The 18553-nt window shown below is 36.9% G+C and overlaps 5 protein-coding genes and 2 non-coding genes across 9 annotated transcripts; 4 read left to right on the forward strand and 3 right to left on the reverse strand.

The window, feature by feature from the left end:
- Positions 1–84: 84 nt before the first annotated feature.
- On the reverse strand, positions 85–3278 carry LOC111832635 (glucan endo-1,3-beta-glucosidase 1). The gene is made up of 4 exons (XM_023790145.1): positions 2872–3278; positions 1316–2620; positions 665–692; positions 85–550 (listed from the first exon to the last, which is right to left on the reverse strand). Exons 1-4 carry the CDS (start codon positions 2942–2944, stop codon positions 406–408), a joined length of 1551 nt encoding a protein of 516 aa, XP_023645913.1. The 5' UTR covers positions 2945–3278; the 3' UTR covers positions 85–405.
- A 1878-nt stretch (positions 3279–5156) lies between these two features.
- LOC17897507 (lactoylglutathione lyase GLX1) lies at positions 5157–7626 on the forward strand. 3 transcript variants are annotated; one of them, XM_006304018.2, is made up of 9 exons: positions 5157–5266; positions 5855–5956; positions 6045–6169; positions 6283–6347; positions 6440–6652; positions 6728–6775; positions 6871–6978; positions 7076–7228; positions 7353–7626. In XM_006304018.2, the coding sequence occupies exons 2-9, from the start codon at positions 5859–5861 to the stop codon at positions 7392–7394; spliced, it is 852 nt and encodes a 283-aa protein (XP_006304080.1). In that variant the 5' UTR covers positions 5157–5266; positions 5855–5858; the 3' UTR covers positions 7395–7626. The 3 variants fall into 3 exon arrangements, with proteins under 3 accessions (XP_006304080.1, XP_023632555.1, XP_023632554.1); XM_023776787.1 differs by having other exon boundaries at positions 5159–5271; XM_023776786.1 differs by lacking the exon at positions 5157–5266 and having other exon boundaries at positions 5730–5956.
- A 2118-nt stretch (positions 7627–9744) lies between these two features.
- Positions 9745–10349, forward strand: LOC111828594 (glycine-rich protein 5). Its single transcript, XM_023776906.1, has one exon. It carries the CDS (start codon positions 9768–9770, stop codon positions 10095–10097), a length of 330 nt encoding a protein of 109 aa, XP_023632674.1. The 5' UTR covers positions 9745–9767; the 3' UTR covers positions 10098–10349.
- A 1976-nt stretch (positions 10350–12325) lies between these two features.
- LOC17898209 (aminomethyltransferase, mitochondrial) lies at positions 12326–14409 on the forward strand. The gene is made up of 4 exons (XM_006307548.2): positions 12326–12365; positions 12740–13312; positions 13417–13535; positions 13675–14409. The coding sequence occupies exons 2-4, from the start codon at positions 12752–12754 to the stop codon at positions 14219–14221; spliced, it is 1227 nt and encodes a 408-aa protein (XP_006307610.2). The 5' UTR covers positions 12326–12365; positions 12740–12751; the 3' UTR covers positions 14222–14409.
- A 338-nt stretch (positions 14410–14747) lies between these two features.
- Positions 14748–17662, forward strand: LOC17898148 (serine--tRNA ligase, chloroplastic/mitochondrial). The gene is made up of 10 exons (XM_006304742.2): positions 14748–14992; positions 15078–15226; positions 15515–15608; positions 15682–15830; positions 15928–16020; positions 16293–16472; positions 16559–16725; positions 16829–16963; positions 17037–17130; positions 17218–17662. Exons 1-10 carry the CDS (start codon positions 14782–14784, stop codon positions 17491–17493), a joined length of 1548 nt encoding a protein of 515 aa, XP_006304804.1. The 5' UTR covers positions 14748–14781; the 3' UTR covers positions 17494–17662.
- A 199-nt stretch (positions 17663–17861) lies between these two features.
- LOC111828780 lies at positions 17862–18012 on the reverse strand. The gene has a single exon (XR_002832541.1). It is a non-coding gene; the product is annotated as a U4 spliceosomal RNA (small nuclear RNA).
- Positions 18013–18230: 218 nt separating this feature from the next.
- On the reverse strand, positions 18231–18394 carry LOC111828763. The gene has a single exon (XR_002832524.1). It is a non-coding gene; the product is annotated as a U1 spliceosomal RNA (small nuclear RNA).
- Between the last annotated feature and the right edge of the window lie 159 nt (positions 18395–18553).

An 18553-nucleotide genomic window follows, 5' to 3' on the forward strand; every position in this document is an offset into this window, starting at 1 on the left:
AAATTCAAAGTTTAAAAGGTGAACCGTAATTAAACCGAAACTAACCGAATCGAGCCGTAATTTGAAAGGGGAAGACACAGCATGTAACAATGTCAATAACATTCAAGGAAGACAGGTTTTATACAAAAATTTTATTCCCACAAACAAGAATACAAGAGACTAAAATGGTCTAACAAATAAAACAACAAATTACAAAATTACAATATAATAGAGTGTTTTAAGTCCTAAAATTGTAACTCTGCCGACACCTTCATAGGCCAGTGGTGTTGCCACTGTGACCTGGTTTGGTAGTATGGCAATGGAGTTCTCTGAGTGACTCAAACTGAGTCCATTTCCCGTCATGGGATTAAAGTGGGGGATTCATCAGAGTTAAAGACTTGTCACTCACCGTGGAAAAATGATAAATCACCAGAAGGGAAACAAAATAGAAGATGTTACAAGAATCATGATACTGACGTAGAAGCCTCTTGAGAGACTCCTTGAGGTGGTTTCACCTGCGGCCACTTGAGTTGAATTCACCACTGTCTGTGTCCTATTTCCGACTTTCTTGCTGCAAAATATCTCATTGATTAACGGAAGCTTTATAAATGTATCACGTATAGTAGAAGTATAGATAATGTGTTTTCAAAGGGAGTTGTTATACACACAAAAAACACTTTCATACCTTCCCGGGAAAATGCAGCTTCCATGACCTGAAAACATATGCAGCTTTCTGATTTAGAACCTTTTATAGTGAAAGACGTGATAGAGGAGACAGACTTTAAATCTAGTTAATAACATTTACAATTTTACACAACAAGGATATGATCTTGACAAAAAAAACTGTTATAGCCTGCTTATGAACCAAATGATAAACATAAAGTTGATAAGAGTTGAATAGGGATGAGAAGGTACAAGAAGGCATAGGCGTTTTCTAAGACCGTATGGTTGTAGTAGATATCTTGAGATTTCCAAGAAAAAGAACACGCTTTTACTGAAGGTGATTTCCAAACAAATTTAGAGAATCAAGAGCACAAGAACCTTTCTTTGAGGACTAGCTTCTATGTATGGATGCAAAGTTTGGTTAACACTGGTCTAGGACATGTTATATGCATACAGTGATTAGGAACCAAACCGAGGAAGGAAAAGCTTCAAAGTCACACAGGTTTTAGCATATGAGAAATTACTAAGACTCTATTCTGGCACAAGACCAGCTCCTACAGACTTTTCCAACTTAGGATCTAAACTCTCACCAACTCAGATGGGGTTTCTTGATTGTCGTAAGTCTATTATTATAAGATCTCCAAACACTGAAAAGAAGAAGGAATAAGCTTACTTGGGTCTGTAGTAGTGATCATTGCCACACCTTTGAAGTCACATGAACCAGAAGCTCTTCCTTCCTTCTGGTAATAACTATTAAAGGCAAATGAAGCATGGCCCTTCACGTTATTCGGCTGATAACAACTCTCTCCAGGTTGAATCTCACTACAATTAGATCTCCCGGGTCCACAAGCCCAATCCAATGCAGCTTGAAGGGTCTTAGCATCCACACCATCCATAGCAATGCAGTAAGTCTGGTTTGTTGTATCATTTGCTAAGAATGTTCCACTTCCAGATACATGAAGCAAATAAACCGGTGTAGAGTTCCCGTAGAATAATCCCCAGCTAGCTTCACTAACAGGAGGAGACCTCAAATCCTCGTTAAACAGCTCATAAATGTAGACACTTGGGGTCATCTCAGGATGCATAGGAGTCCCGGTTCTATCGAATATATGCTTGATCAAATTGGAGTTGTATGTATCAGCATTATCGATAGTAGCATATGGCTCTTTCGAATCACCTTCTGAAGGCCAACCGCTCTCGGTCACAAGCACAACTACATCAGACACATTCAAGTTTTTCATGGAGACATAAGCAGCATCCACCATAGCATCAAGCACATTAGTGTAATGCAACAAAGTATTGGGATCAACCATTTCTTTAGACGGTGTCAAGGGCTCGAACAAACAGTTATCAAGCGGAACCACGCCTTTGTTCTGCATATAGACATAGTAAGGATACAGATTCATCATCAAAGGAGAACCCGTTTTCGACAAGAACTGAAGCAATGGAACCATAATCGAATGCCAAGTCTGGTTAAAGTAAGCTTGAGAAGGCGGGAAAGTATCGAGCATGATGGAAGCTGCGTGAGGCGTAGAGACCTTGATTTGAGTGTGGAGATTGGAAGCAACAAGAGCATTGTATAAAGACTCAATTGCAGGTAACAACAAAGGAGCCGAAGAAGGCACAGTAGTTAAAACCTCATCTCCAACAGAAATGGATGTGATTAAGGTCTCAGGGTAATAAGCAACCACATTCCGACCAATCCACGAAGCAGCAGTACTGTTGGAGGATCCAATTGCGAGAAGCTGATTGTTTGGTACACTGATTATGACCCGTATCTTGGTTTTAGCAAAAGCTTTGAGCAATTCCGGATCAGCATCGTATAAACGGACGTGATTCACTTTCTGAGTTTGTAAGAATTTGACCAGTTCCGTCGGCGAGAGCATATTAGAGACATCTGTGCCGATGTTGAATCCAACAAATGGATCTTTGTCTTGTTCCTGAACCTTAATATCGTGAGATAAAGACGACGAACTCGCTGCATATAGAAAAGCAAGAAGCTAGTTAAAAATCGAAACTTGGCAATGATTTCTAGCTAAAAACTTAGAAATCAGTTAAAAAAAGTGTTTTGTCTAGATTTGGATTCGAAAGAAAGAAAAAAAGCAATCTTTAGCCAAGTGTTAACTCAATAGAAAGCAGAAAAAAAAAACATTCTTTATTTTAAAAGTACATAAAGTTCGTCAATTTGGGGGAATTAGAACTGCAATGTGTGAGTTTTAGGAAACTTACAAGAAATCAAAAGAAGAGTGAAGAGGAGAAAGAAGAGAACAGGAACGGTGGAAACCATGTTAGTGACAGCCATTGAAGAGGAGCTTGAAGTTATTGCGCAACAACTCTTCCCCTTCAGATTCAGAGTCAGCTAAAGGTTCTTGCATTATCTTCCTAGAGATTTATTGATGTACGGTTGAGATAATAACCTAAAGAGAAACGGAGAAGAAGAAGAAGAAGAAGAGAGATTAGACAACATATTAAGGGGTTTTAGGGACGAAAGAAAGATTTATGTCTCTGAGCTTCCACGTGAACCGACTCTGCTCGCTCCTCCCCACACAACTGGTTTTTTGCCTCAGACCAAATATGAAATTACTGTAATACCCTTGAGTTCTGATAAAGCACCACCAGCTAGACATCACTTATGTAATCTTTTAAAGATTTTGGTCCATTTTAATACTTAAAATATATATATATATATATATATATATAGGCATATAGCTCCCACAAATTTTGTAAAAAGCAAGATGAATTGTTTGTTTATTGTTTGTAGTTGTATGTACACAATACCTCTCAAACTTTTATAATCATAAAAAGGTTAATTTTCATTCGTCATTATTAACTATTTTGGTTTTAGTATTGGCTTGAAATGTTGGTGTTGACCTCATGTGGTAAGTGAAAGAAAATAACAATGCCCTTTAGTATATATTATATAAGTGATGTTTAGGAGTTTTCTCTATGTAATTATTTGTTTGGTCATTGAGATATATCCATCAAAAACATTGAATTACAAGTTAAGACAACATTGGAATACAGTACAAGATGACAACCCATGCTTTGGTTGAATAGCTTAGAAGACGGTGGTCCATTTTATTTATTTGTTGATGACACATTTTTCTCATCTCAGCAAATTAAATAACTAAATAGATGTTTCAAGAAGAAATATTGAATGAACGTGGAAAAAAACTTTAAATTAGATGTGAGAATGAAAATAATATTATGACTTCATAAGATCATGAGTTATATACTTATCAAGTATATGCTAATCAAGTAATCATCTCACTCTCAACTAGTTTACATGCGTCAATATTCAACTGTTTTATATGAAAAGTTATCAAAAAGTATGAAGCCCTCAGAATTGTATAAAAAGATTAATCAATCGTGTTAGGCTAAATCTTTTAGCATCAACTAAAATATGTTAAACTAAAAGATAAATCATGTAGACAAAATGAATACATTTGTCTCTTTTTTTTATATAACACTTTTATAGAGTTTTCTGGTCGAGCAATGAAAACGACGAAGAAAGAAAAATAAGCACCCGACAAAAACATATTTGTTCATACAAACATCTATCTGCGCAGAAATCCGTATGCAACTTTTTTTTTTTTTGATAAACAAACAAAAACTCAGAGAAAGAGGAAAGATTTATGGAGAGTTTAAAAGTGTAAGATTCCCTCGTTATAACTTTTAGGCCTTAAATTACATATTTCAATTTCCTTGAATCATGAAAATTATAATAATCTTTCAATAATGTGACTGGAGACAATATGAAAAGAAACGAAGACGACTATACTATTAACAGATTCTGAATTTTTGAAAATAAAAAAAAGTAAAAAATCAATGAACCGTGACACTTTTTTGGCTGTGTCTAGCAATGATTAATTCTACAGTTATATTTTTTTTAAAAATAGAAAAGACATCAAATTTATTAAAATTCAATTGTATAAGAATAACGTGGCTTTCTAACTCGATAGGGTAACTAAGTTTTGCGTGTGTGTTGCCTTGCTCTCGTAGCTCGTGTGGCCAGCGACGGTACCAAAGATGCAACGCTTGACATGTTCGATGCTCGAGCAAGGCAGACAGAGAGAGAGAGACAAAACAAAAGATAAAATTAAAACAAAACAAAGCTTGCTTTGACAACATATGAGGTATTCTAAAATATCTCTTTTTTTTTTTCTTTTTTTTTGCGTGGCTCTTGGCAAAAATGCCTTTCAAAGATCACATGAAACACGATTCTACTTGAACTTGATTCCATCTCTATGCTGAGTCTGTGGTGTCATCAACACTGTCTAGTGGACTAGTAGTAACAGAGCAACGTTTTAAAAACACCTGTTTCACGAGGCCACGCGTCGTGCTATAACAGGGCTGTTAGATTTTAACCATAACGGTCGCTCACGATCTTTTCACAATAATGCATTCATCCATCGGTTGTAATGCGTCCGTGATCATCGCACTATATCACAGGCAGTAGCAGAAACATTATCAGCAACCTGCTATTAAACTCTATTTTATTTCTCTCTGCTGTGTTGTGTCATCAGTCATCACCTTCAAACTCTATTTAAAGTGACGATCTTTGCCTAAACATTTCAGTGAATCGAGTGGTTTAGTTTTTTCGTTCCGTACATCTTCTTCGCAGGTGAGGTGAGATTCTTGTTTTTGTTGTTTGCAGATGATGATCTAACATTTCGATAATCATGTCCTCTCCTCTAATCGCGTTCAAAAGTTTTGTGATTTTGAAATCTGTTTCTTCGATTCCATTGATCCATTTCGTTCTATCAATCCGGTGTTATCCGGATCTGATTTTGAGTAGGATTCGTGAATCAAAGTGTTGTTTTTGATTGATTTTTGTGTTACGATGATCATTGAGAAATAAAAAAATAGTGTGATTCGTGTTAGTCGATTCTTGCTCACATTTCAATGGGTGCTATAGAGTAGTTATAATATGCATGTTTTGGTGAATCATGTGGTGTTGAGATTAATGATATTGGGGTTTATGTAAATTTGAGACCTTTTTGGGTTGCAAATGCATATGGTGTTGAGATTAGTGATTTGTTTTATAGGATTTAACGGTGTTCGTTCACTAAATTTATATCAGGAGAGAGCATTAGGGAAAAATGAATGAGATTCCTTGCGCCTCCATGTTGAGGCTGTGTCACTGTTTTATCTCGATTTGTAGTGTTCACTTTGTTTCCATGATAGCAGCTGAATCAAGTTTTGTTTTTAGAAACATGGCTGAGGCTTCTGACTTGTTGGATTGGCCTAAGAAGGACAACCGTCGTTTTCTCCATGCTGTCTACCGCGTTGGTGATCTTGATCGCACCATCCAGTATGTCTCTATCCCCTTCCACCCTGATACCCTTGTGATCTTCATTTTGATGTGACAGGATTTGATGATGTTCTTTATTTCTCACCAGGTTTTACACTGACTGCTTTGGTATGAAGCTGTTGAGGAAAAGAGATATCCCTGAGGAGAAGTATTCTAATGCTTTTATGGGATTCGGACCCGAAACATCTAACTTTGTTGTGGAGCTGACATATAGTATGGCCTCTTTCACTCTCTGTTCCCTGTTAGCATTGATTCATATTTATAGCTTTCAAATATCAACTTATGTGCTTTTTTCATTGATTCATATTCATTTCTTTGTTTTGCAGATTATGGAGTTAGCTCATATGATATTGGAACTGGATTTGGGCATTTTGCCATTTCAACTCAAGATGTAAGTCGTCCTACTTTGTGTTTGGATATCACGAATCAACATATGCGTGTGAAGCCCTGAACTGAGACATGGAATAACCCTCTTTTCTTTAGGTTTCCAAAATTGTTGAGAACGTCCGTGCCAAGGGTGGAAATGTCACTAGGGAACCTGGTCCAGTCAAAGGTGGAAACAGCATCATTGCGTTTGTGAAGGACCCTGATGGTTACACTTTTGAGCTCATCCAGAGAGGTCCAACTCCTGAACCACTCTGTCAAGTCATGCTTCGTGTTGGTGATCTTGACCGTGCCATCAAATTCTATGAAAAGGTAATGAGTGAAAAGGTTGTCTTAATGTTTGAATATTCATTAGTAGTGTTAAACTTCACTTCTAATTCCCTGCAGGCCCTTGGGATGAGACTCTTGAGAAAGATTGAGAGACCTGAATACAAGGTGAAGTAACCAGTGATGCAATGTAGACAAATACTTTACCTTTTTCAGCTACTTTTGGATTTATCTGAGTGTTTTATATTTGTTGGATGAAACAGTACACCATAGGTATGATGGGATATGCTGAAGAATACGAATCCATAGTTTTGGAGCTGACATACAACTACGATGTGACTGAGTACACAAAGGGCAATGCGTATGCACAGGTATGGGCTCTAGACATGCCTCTGTTGCTTTAGGTTGTCTTTAAAACCGGTTCGTGTTCATTCATTTGATAATTAAATGATTTAATGTGATAAACAGATTGCAATAGGTACTGATGATGTGTACAAGAGCGGTGAAGTTGTGAAGATAGCCAACCAAGAGCTAGGAGGAAAGATCACTAGAGAAGCCGGACCCCTTCCTGGAATCGGCACCAAGATTGTCTCATTCCTCGATCCAGATGGCTGGAAAACGGTTAGTAATCTATAAAAATGTTTGGCAGATTTAGCAATTTTGGTATATAAGATTCCACTTCTGACAATGAAACCTTGGAATTTTTTGATTAAGTGTTTGAAAGGTTTGGTTGTTAAAATGACAGGTACTGGTAGACAACAAAGATTTTCTCAAGGAGCTGGAATGAGGAGAGCTATGATGGTCGAGATCACGAAACCATTCTCAGAAAAAATGTGATCGTAAAAATAAAGGAAGCTTCTAGTATTTGATCTAAAATAAGAGGAATGTGGTTTTAGTTTTGTGTCGTGCTTTGTGTGCTTGTTCCTTTTGTCTTTGAGACTTTGAGCTAAACTCTCTACTATGAACTTGAATAATAATATTTCCACCACCTTGAGGCTTTGGTGTGCTCTTTTCGGTTATGGACGGTTTAGTAGATAATCGGTTTACTGGATAATTTTACGTACAAAATCGGTTTACGGGATATGGCACGTCAATGTCCGTGATCTCTCTATAAGGTGCAACAGAGAGCGATAAGGGAAAAATAAAATTTCATTAAAATTCAACTCTAGTGTACAAAGAGTTGTGTGTTTATATACATTGATAGAACTTAAACAACCTTCTTAGCCAATAACACCCAAACATGGAGTAAAAAATCATAGTTTGGATACAATATATATGCCTTAAGTATTCATGATTCAACGTAACTAAAATATATATGTTCAATATATGCAGTCACATGAAAACACGGCCACTACCGCAAAAAATAAGAAGATCTCAGATTAGTTGGCTATATTAATGGAGTTTGGATCTACCTACTTTATACTACAACTATTATTCGAATTTTGAAAGCCATTTATATATAAAACATTCCATACTCACTACGTAACCGGTCGGTTCAAAGTATTTCTAACCCTATTATAGTATCTTTCTTCTCTCTCAATACACTTATACACATATATGCATGAGCATGCTGATGCTTGCAGAAGTTCGATCAATTATAGGAATAAGCCGGTTAGAAGAGAACCAATTAAACTTAAACGTCAACCGGTTAAGTTAGGTTAGAGCGGATGTGATCTCCATAGGTGTCTCAAGGATCATGTGTGTGTATGTAAATTTGATTTTGGATTTGGGACCAAAAGTAGCATAGTGGTATGTTTCTTTTGGCCTCCCAATTAATTTTATCCATAGAAAAACGGTTGGGTTGTTGTGGGTCTTTTCATGTTCGTATCTATAACCTAACCATCACGGCATCTAAATTTACACATTTTTAAGATCTATATATATGTTTATAATTAAGCTTCGATATTTGCATCTTGCTAGAAAAAATATGAAAAGTGATGATGACAACAATAAGATGAAATCACTGGACTAGAAAACCAAATAAAGTGTTTTAAGAATGTTCGTTTTGTTTATATACAAGAGATGATGATCACATCCATATTTTTTAAGATATGTTAATAATGTAAGAATTGCTCACGTACGTTAGATAAAGTTGTCGTTTCCATGCATTACGGTTTATGACGATTTACTTTACAAGATTCTAGAAACTAAAATTGATGCTAATTAGTTTAACCTTTTTGTATAGATATACATTTCGTTGGACATGTGTAGTAGTAGGCATGTCAATCGGGCTAGCCCGGCTCGGCCCGACCCGAAACCCGTAAAGCCTTCATATATGTGAGCCCGGTCCGGTTCGGCCCAAAAAATTTCCGAGCCTATATTTCAAAGCCCGGCCCGGCCCTAACAGGGCTACAGAGCTTTTCGGGCTTTTTTGGGCTTTATTTACCGATAAAAAATCAATTTCTAAGTTCATAATAATTTTTAAAAACTATATTTAAAGGTCTACTATAAAAATAATGCATCAAATTTTAAACAACTTATCAATATGCAATAAAACTAACTTAATTTAAGAGAAAAAAATAAAATCCAAATAAATTATTTACACTTTAACCCAATAAAACATGGAACTAAAATACTTTAAAGTATAAGATAGAGTCAAAATTTAATAGATATTTTGATGATTTCAAAATCATGATACTTATATATATTTAGTTTTAGCTTTGTATAAAGATTTTAAAAGTAATAAGTAAGACTAGTAAGTAAATTTGAAAACTATAACATTAATCAAATCTTTTAATCAAACTAAAATATTCAAAAAATTCACAATATATTTGTATAAGGGCTTTTCGGACCGGCCCGAGCCCGACCGGGCTAAGCCCAAAAATTCCTTTAGCCCGAATGGGCTTAGCCCAAAAGGCCCGGTTTTTTCTGGACATATATATTTAAGACCGAGCCCGATGTTTTTCAGGATCGGGCCAAACTAGCCCGCGGGCTTTATCCCTAATTGACATGCCTATGTAGTAGACTAATTTATATAGTGTATAAGCTACATTGTAATTCTACTCATACAAGATCGTCATAGATCCGTATTCAATTGCATTTATTGCACACAAACATTACATATGTGTGTGTGTATACATAACTGCCTATATATGGTCTTGTAACACAACTCAGTAGTTCAACATAAACAAAAAGAATTTGAACTAACAAAGCCCAAAACATGAAAACCACCTTTACTAACTTTCTTGTGCTTCTCCTCATTGCACTTGTTTGTGCCAATGTTGGTGCTAGGAAACTTATGTCCGGAGGTACCCAATTCAAGGATGAAAAATCTTTCCTCGGAGGCGGCGGTAACGGTGGTGGCCTAGGGATTGGCCTTGGTGGAGGAGCTGGTCTTGGTGGGCTGGGAATTGGAGCCGGAGCTGGACTAGGGTTAGGTGGAGGTGGAGGCGGCGGTGGTGGATTTGGTGGGGGTGGTGGACTCCTCGGTGGAGGTGGCTTCGGCGGAGGAGCAGGTGGCGGACTCGGTGGTGTTGGTGGCCTTCCTTGAACGCATTGTCAAATGTCAAGTGTGTGTGTGAGAGATCATTCTCAGCTTATTCTACTAATTAAAAGTCACTTTCATATTGTCTTAATAAATTACCTTCAATCTTTGGATTTCAGCTTTTATTTAAACTTCAATATTTGAATCAAGAAACGTCTTAGCTACTAGAGTTACGTAACTAGAGGTAATGCTCGTAATCGTATTATGTGTAACGCTGGTTCAGATATGATAAGTGCAAGAGTGCAACGTTACTTTTTATACACTGGCATTACATTTTTTTTCTTTCTTAAGTACAGCTAAATAAATAAAAAGAGATTAGCTAAATAAAAATAAAAACAAAAAAACAAAAAAAAATCCCATAATTTCATCGAGAACTACATTATCACACTAACTACAGCAAGGGGCGGATCTAGAAAATTTGTTCAATGGGGGCAAAAATATAGTAAAAAAACTATCAAATACTAAATTATAAAAGACATAAAATTGTCATGTAAAAACTTTAAAATATCTTAGAAAACCACTCAGACGCTCATTTAACAATTGAAACCTTTTTACCACATTTTCATTTGTGACAGATTCAAATAATTAAAAACAAAAAAACATGTTATTAATTAAAAATTTTGAAAATTTTGAATTTATAGTATTTTAAAATTTATTAATTTTAAAATTTTGAATTATGTAACAAACTTTCATAAAAGCTTAACCATAGAATAAACATATAAACAATTATCACTCCAAAAACTAATATAGTCATGTATAACATAAAAACCTATATAATGTTTTCCAAGAAACATAGTTATAAGCTTGAACTGATTAAATAAAGAGAATTTTTGAGAAATACCCCTTTTGGTGTACCCCTTTTTAAAAATACCCCCTTTATCTATCCATTTTCAAAAATGCACCTTTTTAAATATAAAAAATTATAAAGTTTTATATAGTTTATAAGGTACTTCTATATAATAACTACTACTGGGAGATTCGATACAAATATTTTAAAATGTTTTAAATAGTTTTAAATCATTTTTATAAGTTTTATAAGGTTTTTAAAAGGTTTTTAAAAGGGTTTATAAGGTTTTTATAAGGTTTTTATAATTTATTTTTACGCTATTTATGAAAAGTGTATAAAGTTTTCGACACATATAAAGGTAATTTGTGTATATATTTATAAGCTTACACACATATTTGGATAAATTTCAACATTTTTAATGGGGTTTTTGATAAAGTTTGAAAAGGGGGTATTTTTAAAAAGAGGTATATGAAAAGGGGTATTTTTGAAATTCCCTCTTAAATTAAACTAACTGACAAAAAATAATGCTTATATAATAGAAACGATTGTAAAAAAGCCGAAAAATAAACTCACAAATTGATAGTTGTTGATTTGTTGTCACACAAAGAAACCAAATGACTAAAAAAGAAGAAAATAACAAAAAATTAGGTATAGATTAGTAAGTCTTTAATTTATATATTAATATATATTTTTTTGGTACATGGATTAATGGGCTTTACAAAAAAAGGCTGAAAAGTAGTTTTTTTGGTGGGAACAGATTTTGTTTTTAATAATATTTAATAATAATTTTTTTTTTTTTTTTTGCTGGTGGCAGCTGCCCCTACCACCTTATATGTGGGTCCGCCCCTGACTACAGCAACTATAAAATTTGATTGGAGTATTGGACACAAGGTTAGACAATATGACCAACTAAAGGTTGCAAGAACCAAATCAAACTAAAGAAAACTGTCAAACTTTATTAGCTCCCAATTCATTTATAATTGCAGATGTGAGATTCTTACCAAAAACCGTATATAACCCAAAGAAAAGTGTTCGAAATGCCGATGATGACATGAGATTGATGGTTGCAGCCTTGCAGGGAACACAAGATTTGCAATGAACATAATGCTAAGTAACATATAAGCAAACAACAAGTATAAAAGCAGCTTTTGATTGTATCACATCTCCATAGTAGTTGAAATGTGTCTTGAATACATGATAACTGAATCAATCCATGACCAAAAGAAGTGTTATTTTGAATCCAACCATATTCATATTAAAACAAGGTCCTCAATTCCTTCTGCAATAACATGGATACATAAAAAAACGTCTACAACTCCAAAATTCTGATAAGAAAATACTAACAAGATCAGGCATGTTCCTTTGTGTGTTTTAATTTTCTTTTCATATGCAATACTTTTATGTTAATCTTTTTGCTATTTAATAATTTAGAAAACTAAGAAGATAAAGATTGAAGAATACGCTTCAGTGGCAAAGTCTCAATCTTTGTAAGATTTCTACGCTACCCATTTCAGTTTCTTATGTTTCTTTCCACAGAATCGTTTATAGTAGTGTATCAGGAATCTGGAAAACGCTCCAGTGGCAAAGTGTCAATCTTTGAGTTCGATCTCATTGCGATTATTATGTTCCCAGATTGTTTCAGATGTTATATAATGAATCTGAATCTCATAGTTGATGATTTATGGATTGAAAAATGTTATCTTTTATTGTTGTCTAGAGATTGTATTGCTTTGATATGAATCTCCTTTCTTCTTCCATGGGTTAAGAGTTTATCAATGTCAATTCACTGAATCCAGTTGAATTTGAAAAATGTATTTGTGGTATTTGATTTTGAGTATTCTTGGATCAAAATCTTATGTAGCTTAAGGAGAAGATGAGAGGTGGTAGTCTATGGCAGCTAGGGCAATCCATAACACGTCGTCTTGCTCAATCTGACAAGAAGGTTGTGTCACGCCGTTACTTCGCGTCTGAAGCCGACCTGAAAAAGACCGCTCTTTACGACTTCCATGTCGCCCATGGCGGAAAGATGGTTCCTTTTGCTGGTTGGAGTATGCCAATTCAGTACAAAGATTCTATCATGGACTCAACGGTTAACTGTAGGCAGAATGGGAGTTTGTTTGATGTTGCTCATATGTGTGGTTTGAGCCTTAAGGGCAAAGACTGCGTTTCTTTTCTTGAGACACTTGTGGTTGCTGATGTGGCTGGTTTGGCTCCTGGAACCGGGAGCTTGACTGTGTTCACAAATGAGAAAGGCGGTGCAATTGATGACTCGGTGATTACCAAAGTGACAGATGAACATATCTATTTGGTAGTGAATGCTGGTTGTAGGGATAAGGATTTGGCTCACATTGAAGAACACATGAAAGCTTTCAAATCCAAAGGAGGTGATGTCTCGTGGCATATCCATGACGAGAGATCTCTTCTCGCCCTTCAGGTTTGGCTATTACTTTTGAACCAAAAGATTGTTCCATTTGCTGTTCTGTTATTGCTGTATACTCATAGATACAGTACATTGCAATCTTATACCTTGTGATGTAGGGTCCTTTGGCTGCTCCGGTGCTTCAACATCTGACTAAGGAAGACTTGAGCAAGCTTTACTTTGGGCAGTTCCAGATTCTGGACATTAATGGTTCTACATGTTTCCTTACTAGGACCGGGTATAATGTCATGTTTCATTATCGTTTTGAGTCAGATGCTATAACACATATCTGTTTTTTGGTTCAAGTAGACAGTAGCTCAATAGAAAGAGTTCTGAAGATCACGTAGGTAATGATTGTGTCTGTTTGTGGATTTCAGGTATACCGGGGAAGATGGGTTTGAGATTTCAGTTCCATCTGAGCATGCAGTGGATCTAGCGAAAGCAATCTTGGAGAAATCCGAGGGTAAGGTAAGGCTTACAGGTCTAGGAGCAAGAGACAGTCTCAGGTTAGAAGCAGGACTTTGTCTATATGGAAACGACATGGAGCAACACATTTCTCCTGTTGAAGCTGGGCTCACATGGGCAATAGGGAAGCGTAGAAGAGCCGAAGGTGGATTTCTTGGCGCGGATGTGATTCTCCAACAGCTTAAAGACGGACCTACAATCAGAAGGGTCGGTTTTTTCTCCTCAGGACCACCTGCAAGGTCGCATAGCGAGGTTCATGATGAGAGTGGGAACAAGATTGGAGAGATCACAAGTGGAGGGTTCAGCCCGAACCTGAAGAAGAACATAGCCATGGGGTATGTGAAGTCAGGCCAGCACAAGAACGGGACTAAAATGAAGATCTTGGTACGTGGGAAACCATATGAAGGCAACATCACAAAGATGCCGTTCGTGGCCACCAAATACTACAAGCCAACATGATATGTGTGTCTTCTTCATCCATGACTTTCTCTTGCTTTTGTTAAATGACTTATGTTTTTCCTTTGTTCTGATTTGGCATGAAAATGTACGATATATTGCCTCAAGGGCCGCATTACCTATTTCATTTTTATCGAAATAAACTTAACACATGTAAGACCAAGTTATGAATGTGTTCACAGATTTGAACATCTTCAAGTTCTTAGTTGATCATGGAAGGATTCAGGTTTAAACAAATGATCCAACAAAAACTTCCTAAACGGTGCGTTTTGCGTAGAAAATACTGTACTAAGGAAACAGTAGTACGAATCAATAAGCAACACGTGTCAAGTCAAACAGGGTAACCAGTTGACCTTCGTTTAGCCTATTAACACAGAACAGTTGCCCAAAACATCTCCGTTGACACGTCACCCCGCCGCCGTGCCATCACCGTGAAATTTGTTTTTCACTGTACTGTTTCGAATTTTACTCACAGATCAAAACGACAGCGTTTCAATTGTAATCCGCGAAGATAATAAATTTGGGAACTTGGGACCTTCTTTGTCAGCAGAGAACCTCCGGCGATGGGTTTACACAAATTGAGACTCGCCGCAGCGGTTCCGATAACCTTCTCCACATTCTCTTCTCGCCTCTTCCTCAAGCCATTTCCCAATACTCTTACCCTAGGTTTGTTTTCCCGCCATCTTCAACCCCGTAAGCCTCTCTTGGTCAGAGCTTTCTCAGCTTCCGCCGCCGTTCAAAATATTCCGGCCAGACAGACCTCTGATTCATCTGGTATTCCAGTTTCACTCTCTGACCTCGTCAAAATTCGTCATTGCTTTTGAATGTATCTGATTCGTTCTGAGTTTGCGAGTTTTAGTTGCAAAGCCTCAGTGGAAGGCGTCGATTGATTTCAAATGGATAAGAGATAATAAGGAAGCAGTTGAAATCAACATCAAGAACAGGAATTCGAATGCTAGTTTGGATGCTGTGCTTGAGCTTTACGAGAACATGGTCAATGTCCAAAAGGTTATCTAATCTTCTACTCTGCCGTGTTAGAAATTAGCTCAATTCGAATTTTGGATTCTTAGTACTGGAAACATGTGAAGTCTGCTACTTTGAGGAAAAATATTTACGAAACTCCAAAGAAACATGTTAAAGTAGCTAAAGCTTGTTGTTTTGTTAGTTTCTGGATAGGTTAATTATGGAGTCTTGGTGACAAACACTAGTTTTAGTCTCTGGCTAGATTTGAGGGATTGCATTGGATTTTTGTTTTTCATTCTCTCGGTTCAGCTAATGAACGATTGGAGATAGCAGGAAGTTGAGAGGCTTCGCGAGGAAAGAAACAACGTTGCAAAGAAGAGGAAAGGGAAGCTGGAGCCATCTGAACGTAAGAGACTCGTAGAAGAAGGTAAATGAAGAATCCCTTTTGTTTGTCAGTCTGTCTTCTTTACTGAAATATAATAGAGCATTTTCGCCTTCAGGTAAAAATCTTAAGGGAAGTCTTGTAACTCTGGAAGAACTCCTCGTGAAGCTTAAAGATGAGCTGCAACATGTAGCACAGTCTATACCGAATATGACTCACCCTGATGTTCCTATTGGAGGAGAGGATTCGTCAGCAATTAGAAAAGAGGTAGTTAGTGTGGTCATAACTCCCTGAATTTTTCCGTTGGCTATGGCATTTTGCTGTCGAAGGGCTTTCCAGAAACATTTTTATAATGTTTTTGTAGGTTGGTAGTCCACGTGAGTTTAGTTTTCCAATCAAGGATCATCTTCAGCTTGGGAAGGATCTTGATCTCATTGATTTTGACTCTGCTGCTGAGGTATACCCTTCCTTAATCATTAGGTACCAAAGCGCATTTATGGGTTTTCAGATCACCGTTACCATGTGCTTAGCTGCTGGTTTTCTTTTTATATGTGCGGGGGATATTTAGACAGAAGTTTTTATTAGTTCATGTTATGGAGTTCACTTGAGTGGGTGAATGATCACCTCCTTCTATAAAGCATTATATTGATGTCTAATTTATTTGGTCTTCCTGTACATTTAATCAAGGAGATGAGGTGAAGTAACTTCTTTTTTATTTAACTCGTGCAGGTAAGTGGTTCAAAGTTTTTCTATTTGAAGAATGAGGCAGTTCTATTGGAGATGGCCCTTCTTAATTGGACATTATCGCAAGTCATGAAGAAGGGTTATACTCCCCTAACGACCCCTGAAATTGTGAGATCTTCTATTGTTGAGAAATGCGGTTTCCAACCTCGTGGAGATAATACTCAGGTTTTTGCAATACTAGTGTGTTTGCTCTGTTTAATTAGTCAACGTTTTTTGTTTGTTGCCCATCATGCTTCCATTCTTCTGAATAGGTCTATTTGATAGATGGAACTGACCAATGTCTCATTGGTACCGCTGAAATTCCCGTAGGAGGAATACACATGGATTCTATTCTTCTTGAATCAGTATTACCTTTGAAATATATAGCATTCTCTCATTGCTTCCGTACTGAAGCGGGTGCTGCTGGTGCCGCCACAAAGTAAGTTAGACAAAAGGGTTTAGTCCTTGTAGCATCCGCGTGTTCTTGACTTCTTCAACACACAGGTTTTACTAAAACATCCTACTTTCTCGATTTCGAGCAGAGGTCTTTACCGAGTTCATCAGTTCAGCAAAGCAGAGATGTTCGTCATATGCAAACCTGAAGATAGTGAATTTTTCCACCAAGAACTCATTCAGATCGAAGAAGATTTGTTCACTTCTCTAGGATTACACTTCAAGTAAGAAACTTTTAGACTTGATTTCTTCTTACCAGATATTATTTCTTCCTAAATCTAAACTTTTTCTTTGCAGAACATTGGATATGGCCACAGCGGATTTAGGCGCACCAGCTTATCGCAAGTTTGACATTGAGGCATGGATGCCCGGTTTAGGACGATTTGGCGAGGTAACAAACTGTTATTCATTTTTGTCGGACCACTAGAATGGAATTTTAGTTTCTACTTTGAGCATGCTGTTTGAACTTCTGAATCAGATATCAAGTGCATCAAACTGCACGGATTACCAAAGTCGGAGGCTGGGAATTCGTTACCGACCATCTGAACCGCCTCAAACGGGTGCTAAGAAAGGCAAAACGAATCTTCCGGCTACTAAGTTTGTGCACACTTTAAACGCAACAGCATGTGCAGTCCCGAGGATGATGGTGTGTTTGCTAGAGAATTACCAGCAAGAAGACGGATCCGTGGTGATACCTGAACCACTTAGGCCTTTCATGGGAGGCATTGAACTCATCAAACCCAAGCTGAAGTAGTTTTTATGGTTAAACTCTTGCTGTTATTCCTCTTGTATTTGAAATTTGTGCATTATATACAGTTCACAGGCGCTGAATTTTGTCGTTTCTTTTTCATTTTATATTATCATAGATACAATCCTTGATCTTTTTTTAATTCAATTATATTGAAAAGGAAATATACACTTAACAGTTTCTGCAATTCATACATATGTTTGCTTTTTCTTAGATCGTTGTATTCTTCTTTGGCTTGGGAAGTGTTATGAATTCTAGTTTGATTATAAACGAATTAGAATGCTTGTTTAATCAAATTAGAATTCATAACAATTGAATTATAAGTTATAACTTATCTTTCATAAACAAAAAAATATTGAACTAAGATATTGTAGGGCTTTACCCCGAAGGGAGCCCTTCCAGAAATTCTCGAAGGCCCAAGACAAGCTTAGGCCTAGGAGGGGGTTTGGAAATAGTTTTCAACCAGCAATAGACGCGCCTCGGTTAAGACCTCATTAGCTGCGTCATTGCCCCAAGCGCAAAGATGCTTTTCTACAACGCAAAGCCTCTTTGTTTTATAATCACACAATATCGATCAACTTGATAACCCTTCCGATGTGGGACTCTGTTCTATAACAACAAAACTGATATATTCGTCCACGAAATTTCAGTTGTGCTGACAAAGAATTTAATCATTTTTTTTTTTCGAAAAAGTTAATACTTCTAATCTCCTTAAAAAATGATGAAGATTTAAGACTAAAATGGTAGGGGCTGCGCGAACGCAAACCCCCTCTGCCACAAATAATGACGTAGGCTCTTCCTCATGGGAAGACCTTAAGCTAAGCACCCCTCCGTAATGTGCAATGGAGGTCACTAGCCTAGGCCACTCGTCTTCTTGATCACGAGTTGACCCCGTCCAGGTAAGTAATTTGCTAGTTCCAGGCATATCTCTCTTTATACACTTGCAATCCCAGTCATTGTTTCTTGTCCAACCGATGTGGGATGTTATTACTTACACACACCGCGCCGTTTGAAGCCTCTCGTTTACGACGACGTGCTGGTCTCTCACAAGCTTAAAACGGTATGA

This window comes from Capsella rubella, unplaced genomic scaffold (assembly GCF_000375325.1).
Source record: "Capsella rubella cultivar Monte Gargano unplaced genomic scaffold, Caprub1_0 scaffold_1, whole genome shotgun sequence".
Lineage (NCBI taxonomy): Eukaryota > Viridiplantae > Streptophyta > Magnoliopsida > Brassicales > Brassicaceae > Capsella > Capsella rubella.

What these genes read in the sequence shown, in the direction of transcription:
- LOC17898209 (XM_006307548.2), top strand. Translation starts at nt 12,752, where the DNA reads ATGAGAGGTGGTAGTCTATGGCAGCTAGGGCAATCCATAACACGTCGT. An exon ending in GATCTCTTCTCGCCCTTCAG is followed by an intron (nt 13,313 to 13,416) that starts GTTTGGCTATTA and finishes CTTGTGATGTAG; the next exon opens with GGTCCTTTGGCTGCTCCGGT. An exon ending in TGTTTCCTTACTAGGACCGG is followed by an intron (nt 13,536 to 13,674) that starts GTATAATGTCAT and finishes TGTGGATTTCAG; the next exon opens with GTATACCGGGGAAGATGGGT.
- LOC111832635 (XM_023790145.1), bottom strand. Translation starts at nt 2,944, where the DNA reads ATGGCTGTCACTAACATGGTTTCCACCGTTCCTGTTCTCTTCTTTCTC. An exon ending in GATCACTACTACAGACCCAA is followed by an intron (nt 693 to 1,315) that starts GTAAGCTTATTC and finishes ATATGTTTTCAG; the next exon opens with GTCATGGAAGCTGCATTTTC. An exon ending in AGCTGCATTTTCCCGGGAAG is followed by an intron (nt 551 to 664) that starts GTATGAAAGTGT and finishes GATATTTTGCAG; the next exon opens with CAAGAAAGTCGGAAATAGGA.
- LOC17898148 (XM_006304742.2), top strand. Translation starts at nt 14,782, where the DNA reads ATGGGTTTACACAAATTGAGACTCGCCGCAGCGGTTCCGATAACCTTC. An exon ending in CTCGTGGAGATAATACTCAG is followed by an intron (nt 16,473 to 16,558) that starts GTTTTTGCAATA and finishes TCTTCTGAATAG; the next exon opens with GTCTATTTGATAGATGGAAC. An exon ending in GTTTAGGACGATTTGGCGAG is followed by an intron (nt 17,131 to 17,217) that starts GTAACAAACTGT and finishes CTTCTGAATCAG; the next exon opens with ATATCAAGTGCATCAAACTG.
- LOC17897507 (XM_023776786.1), top strand. Translation starts at nt 5,745, where the DNA reads ATGAATGAGATTCCTTGCGCCTCCATGTTGAGGCTGTGTCACTGTTTT. An exon ending in TGTTGTGGAGCTGACATATA is followed by an intron (nt 6,170 to 6,282) that starts GTATGGCCTCTT and finishes TTTGTTTTGCAG; the next exon opens with ATTATGGAGTTAGCTCATAT. An exon ending in AGGGCAATGCGTATGCACAG is followed by an intron (nt 6,979 to 7,075) that starts GTATGGGCTCTA and finishes TGTGATAAACAG; the next exon opens with ATTGCAATAGGTACTGATGA.
- LOC111828594 (XM_023776906.1), top strand. Translation starts at nt 9,768, where the DNA reads ATGAAAACCACCTTTACTAACTTTCTTGTGCTTCTCCTCATTGCACTT.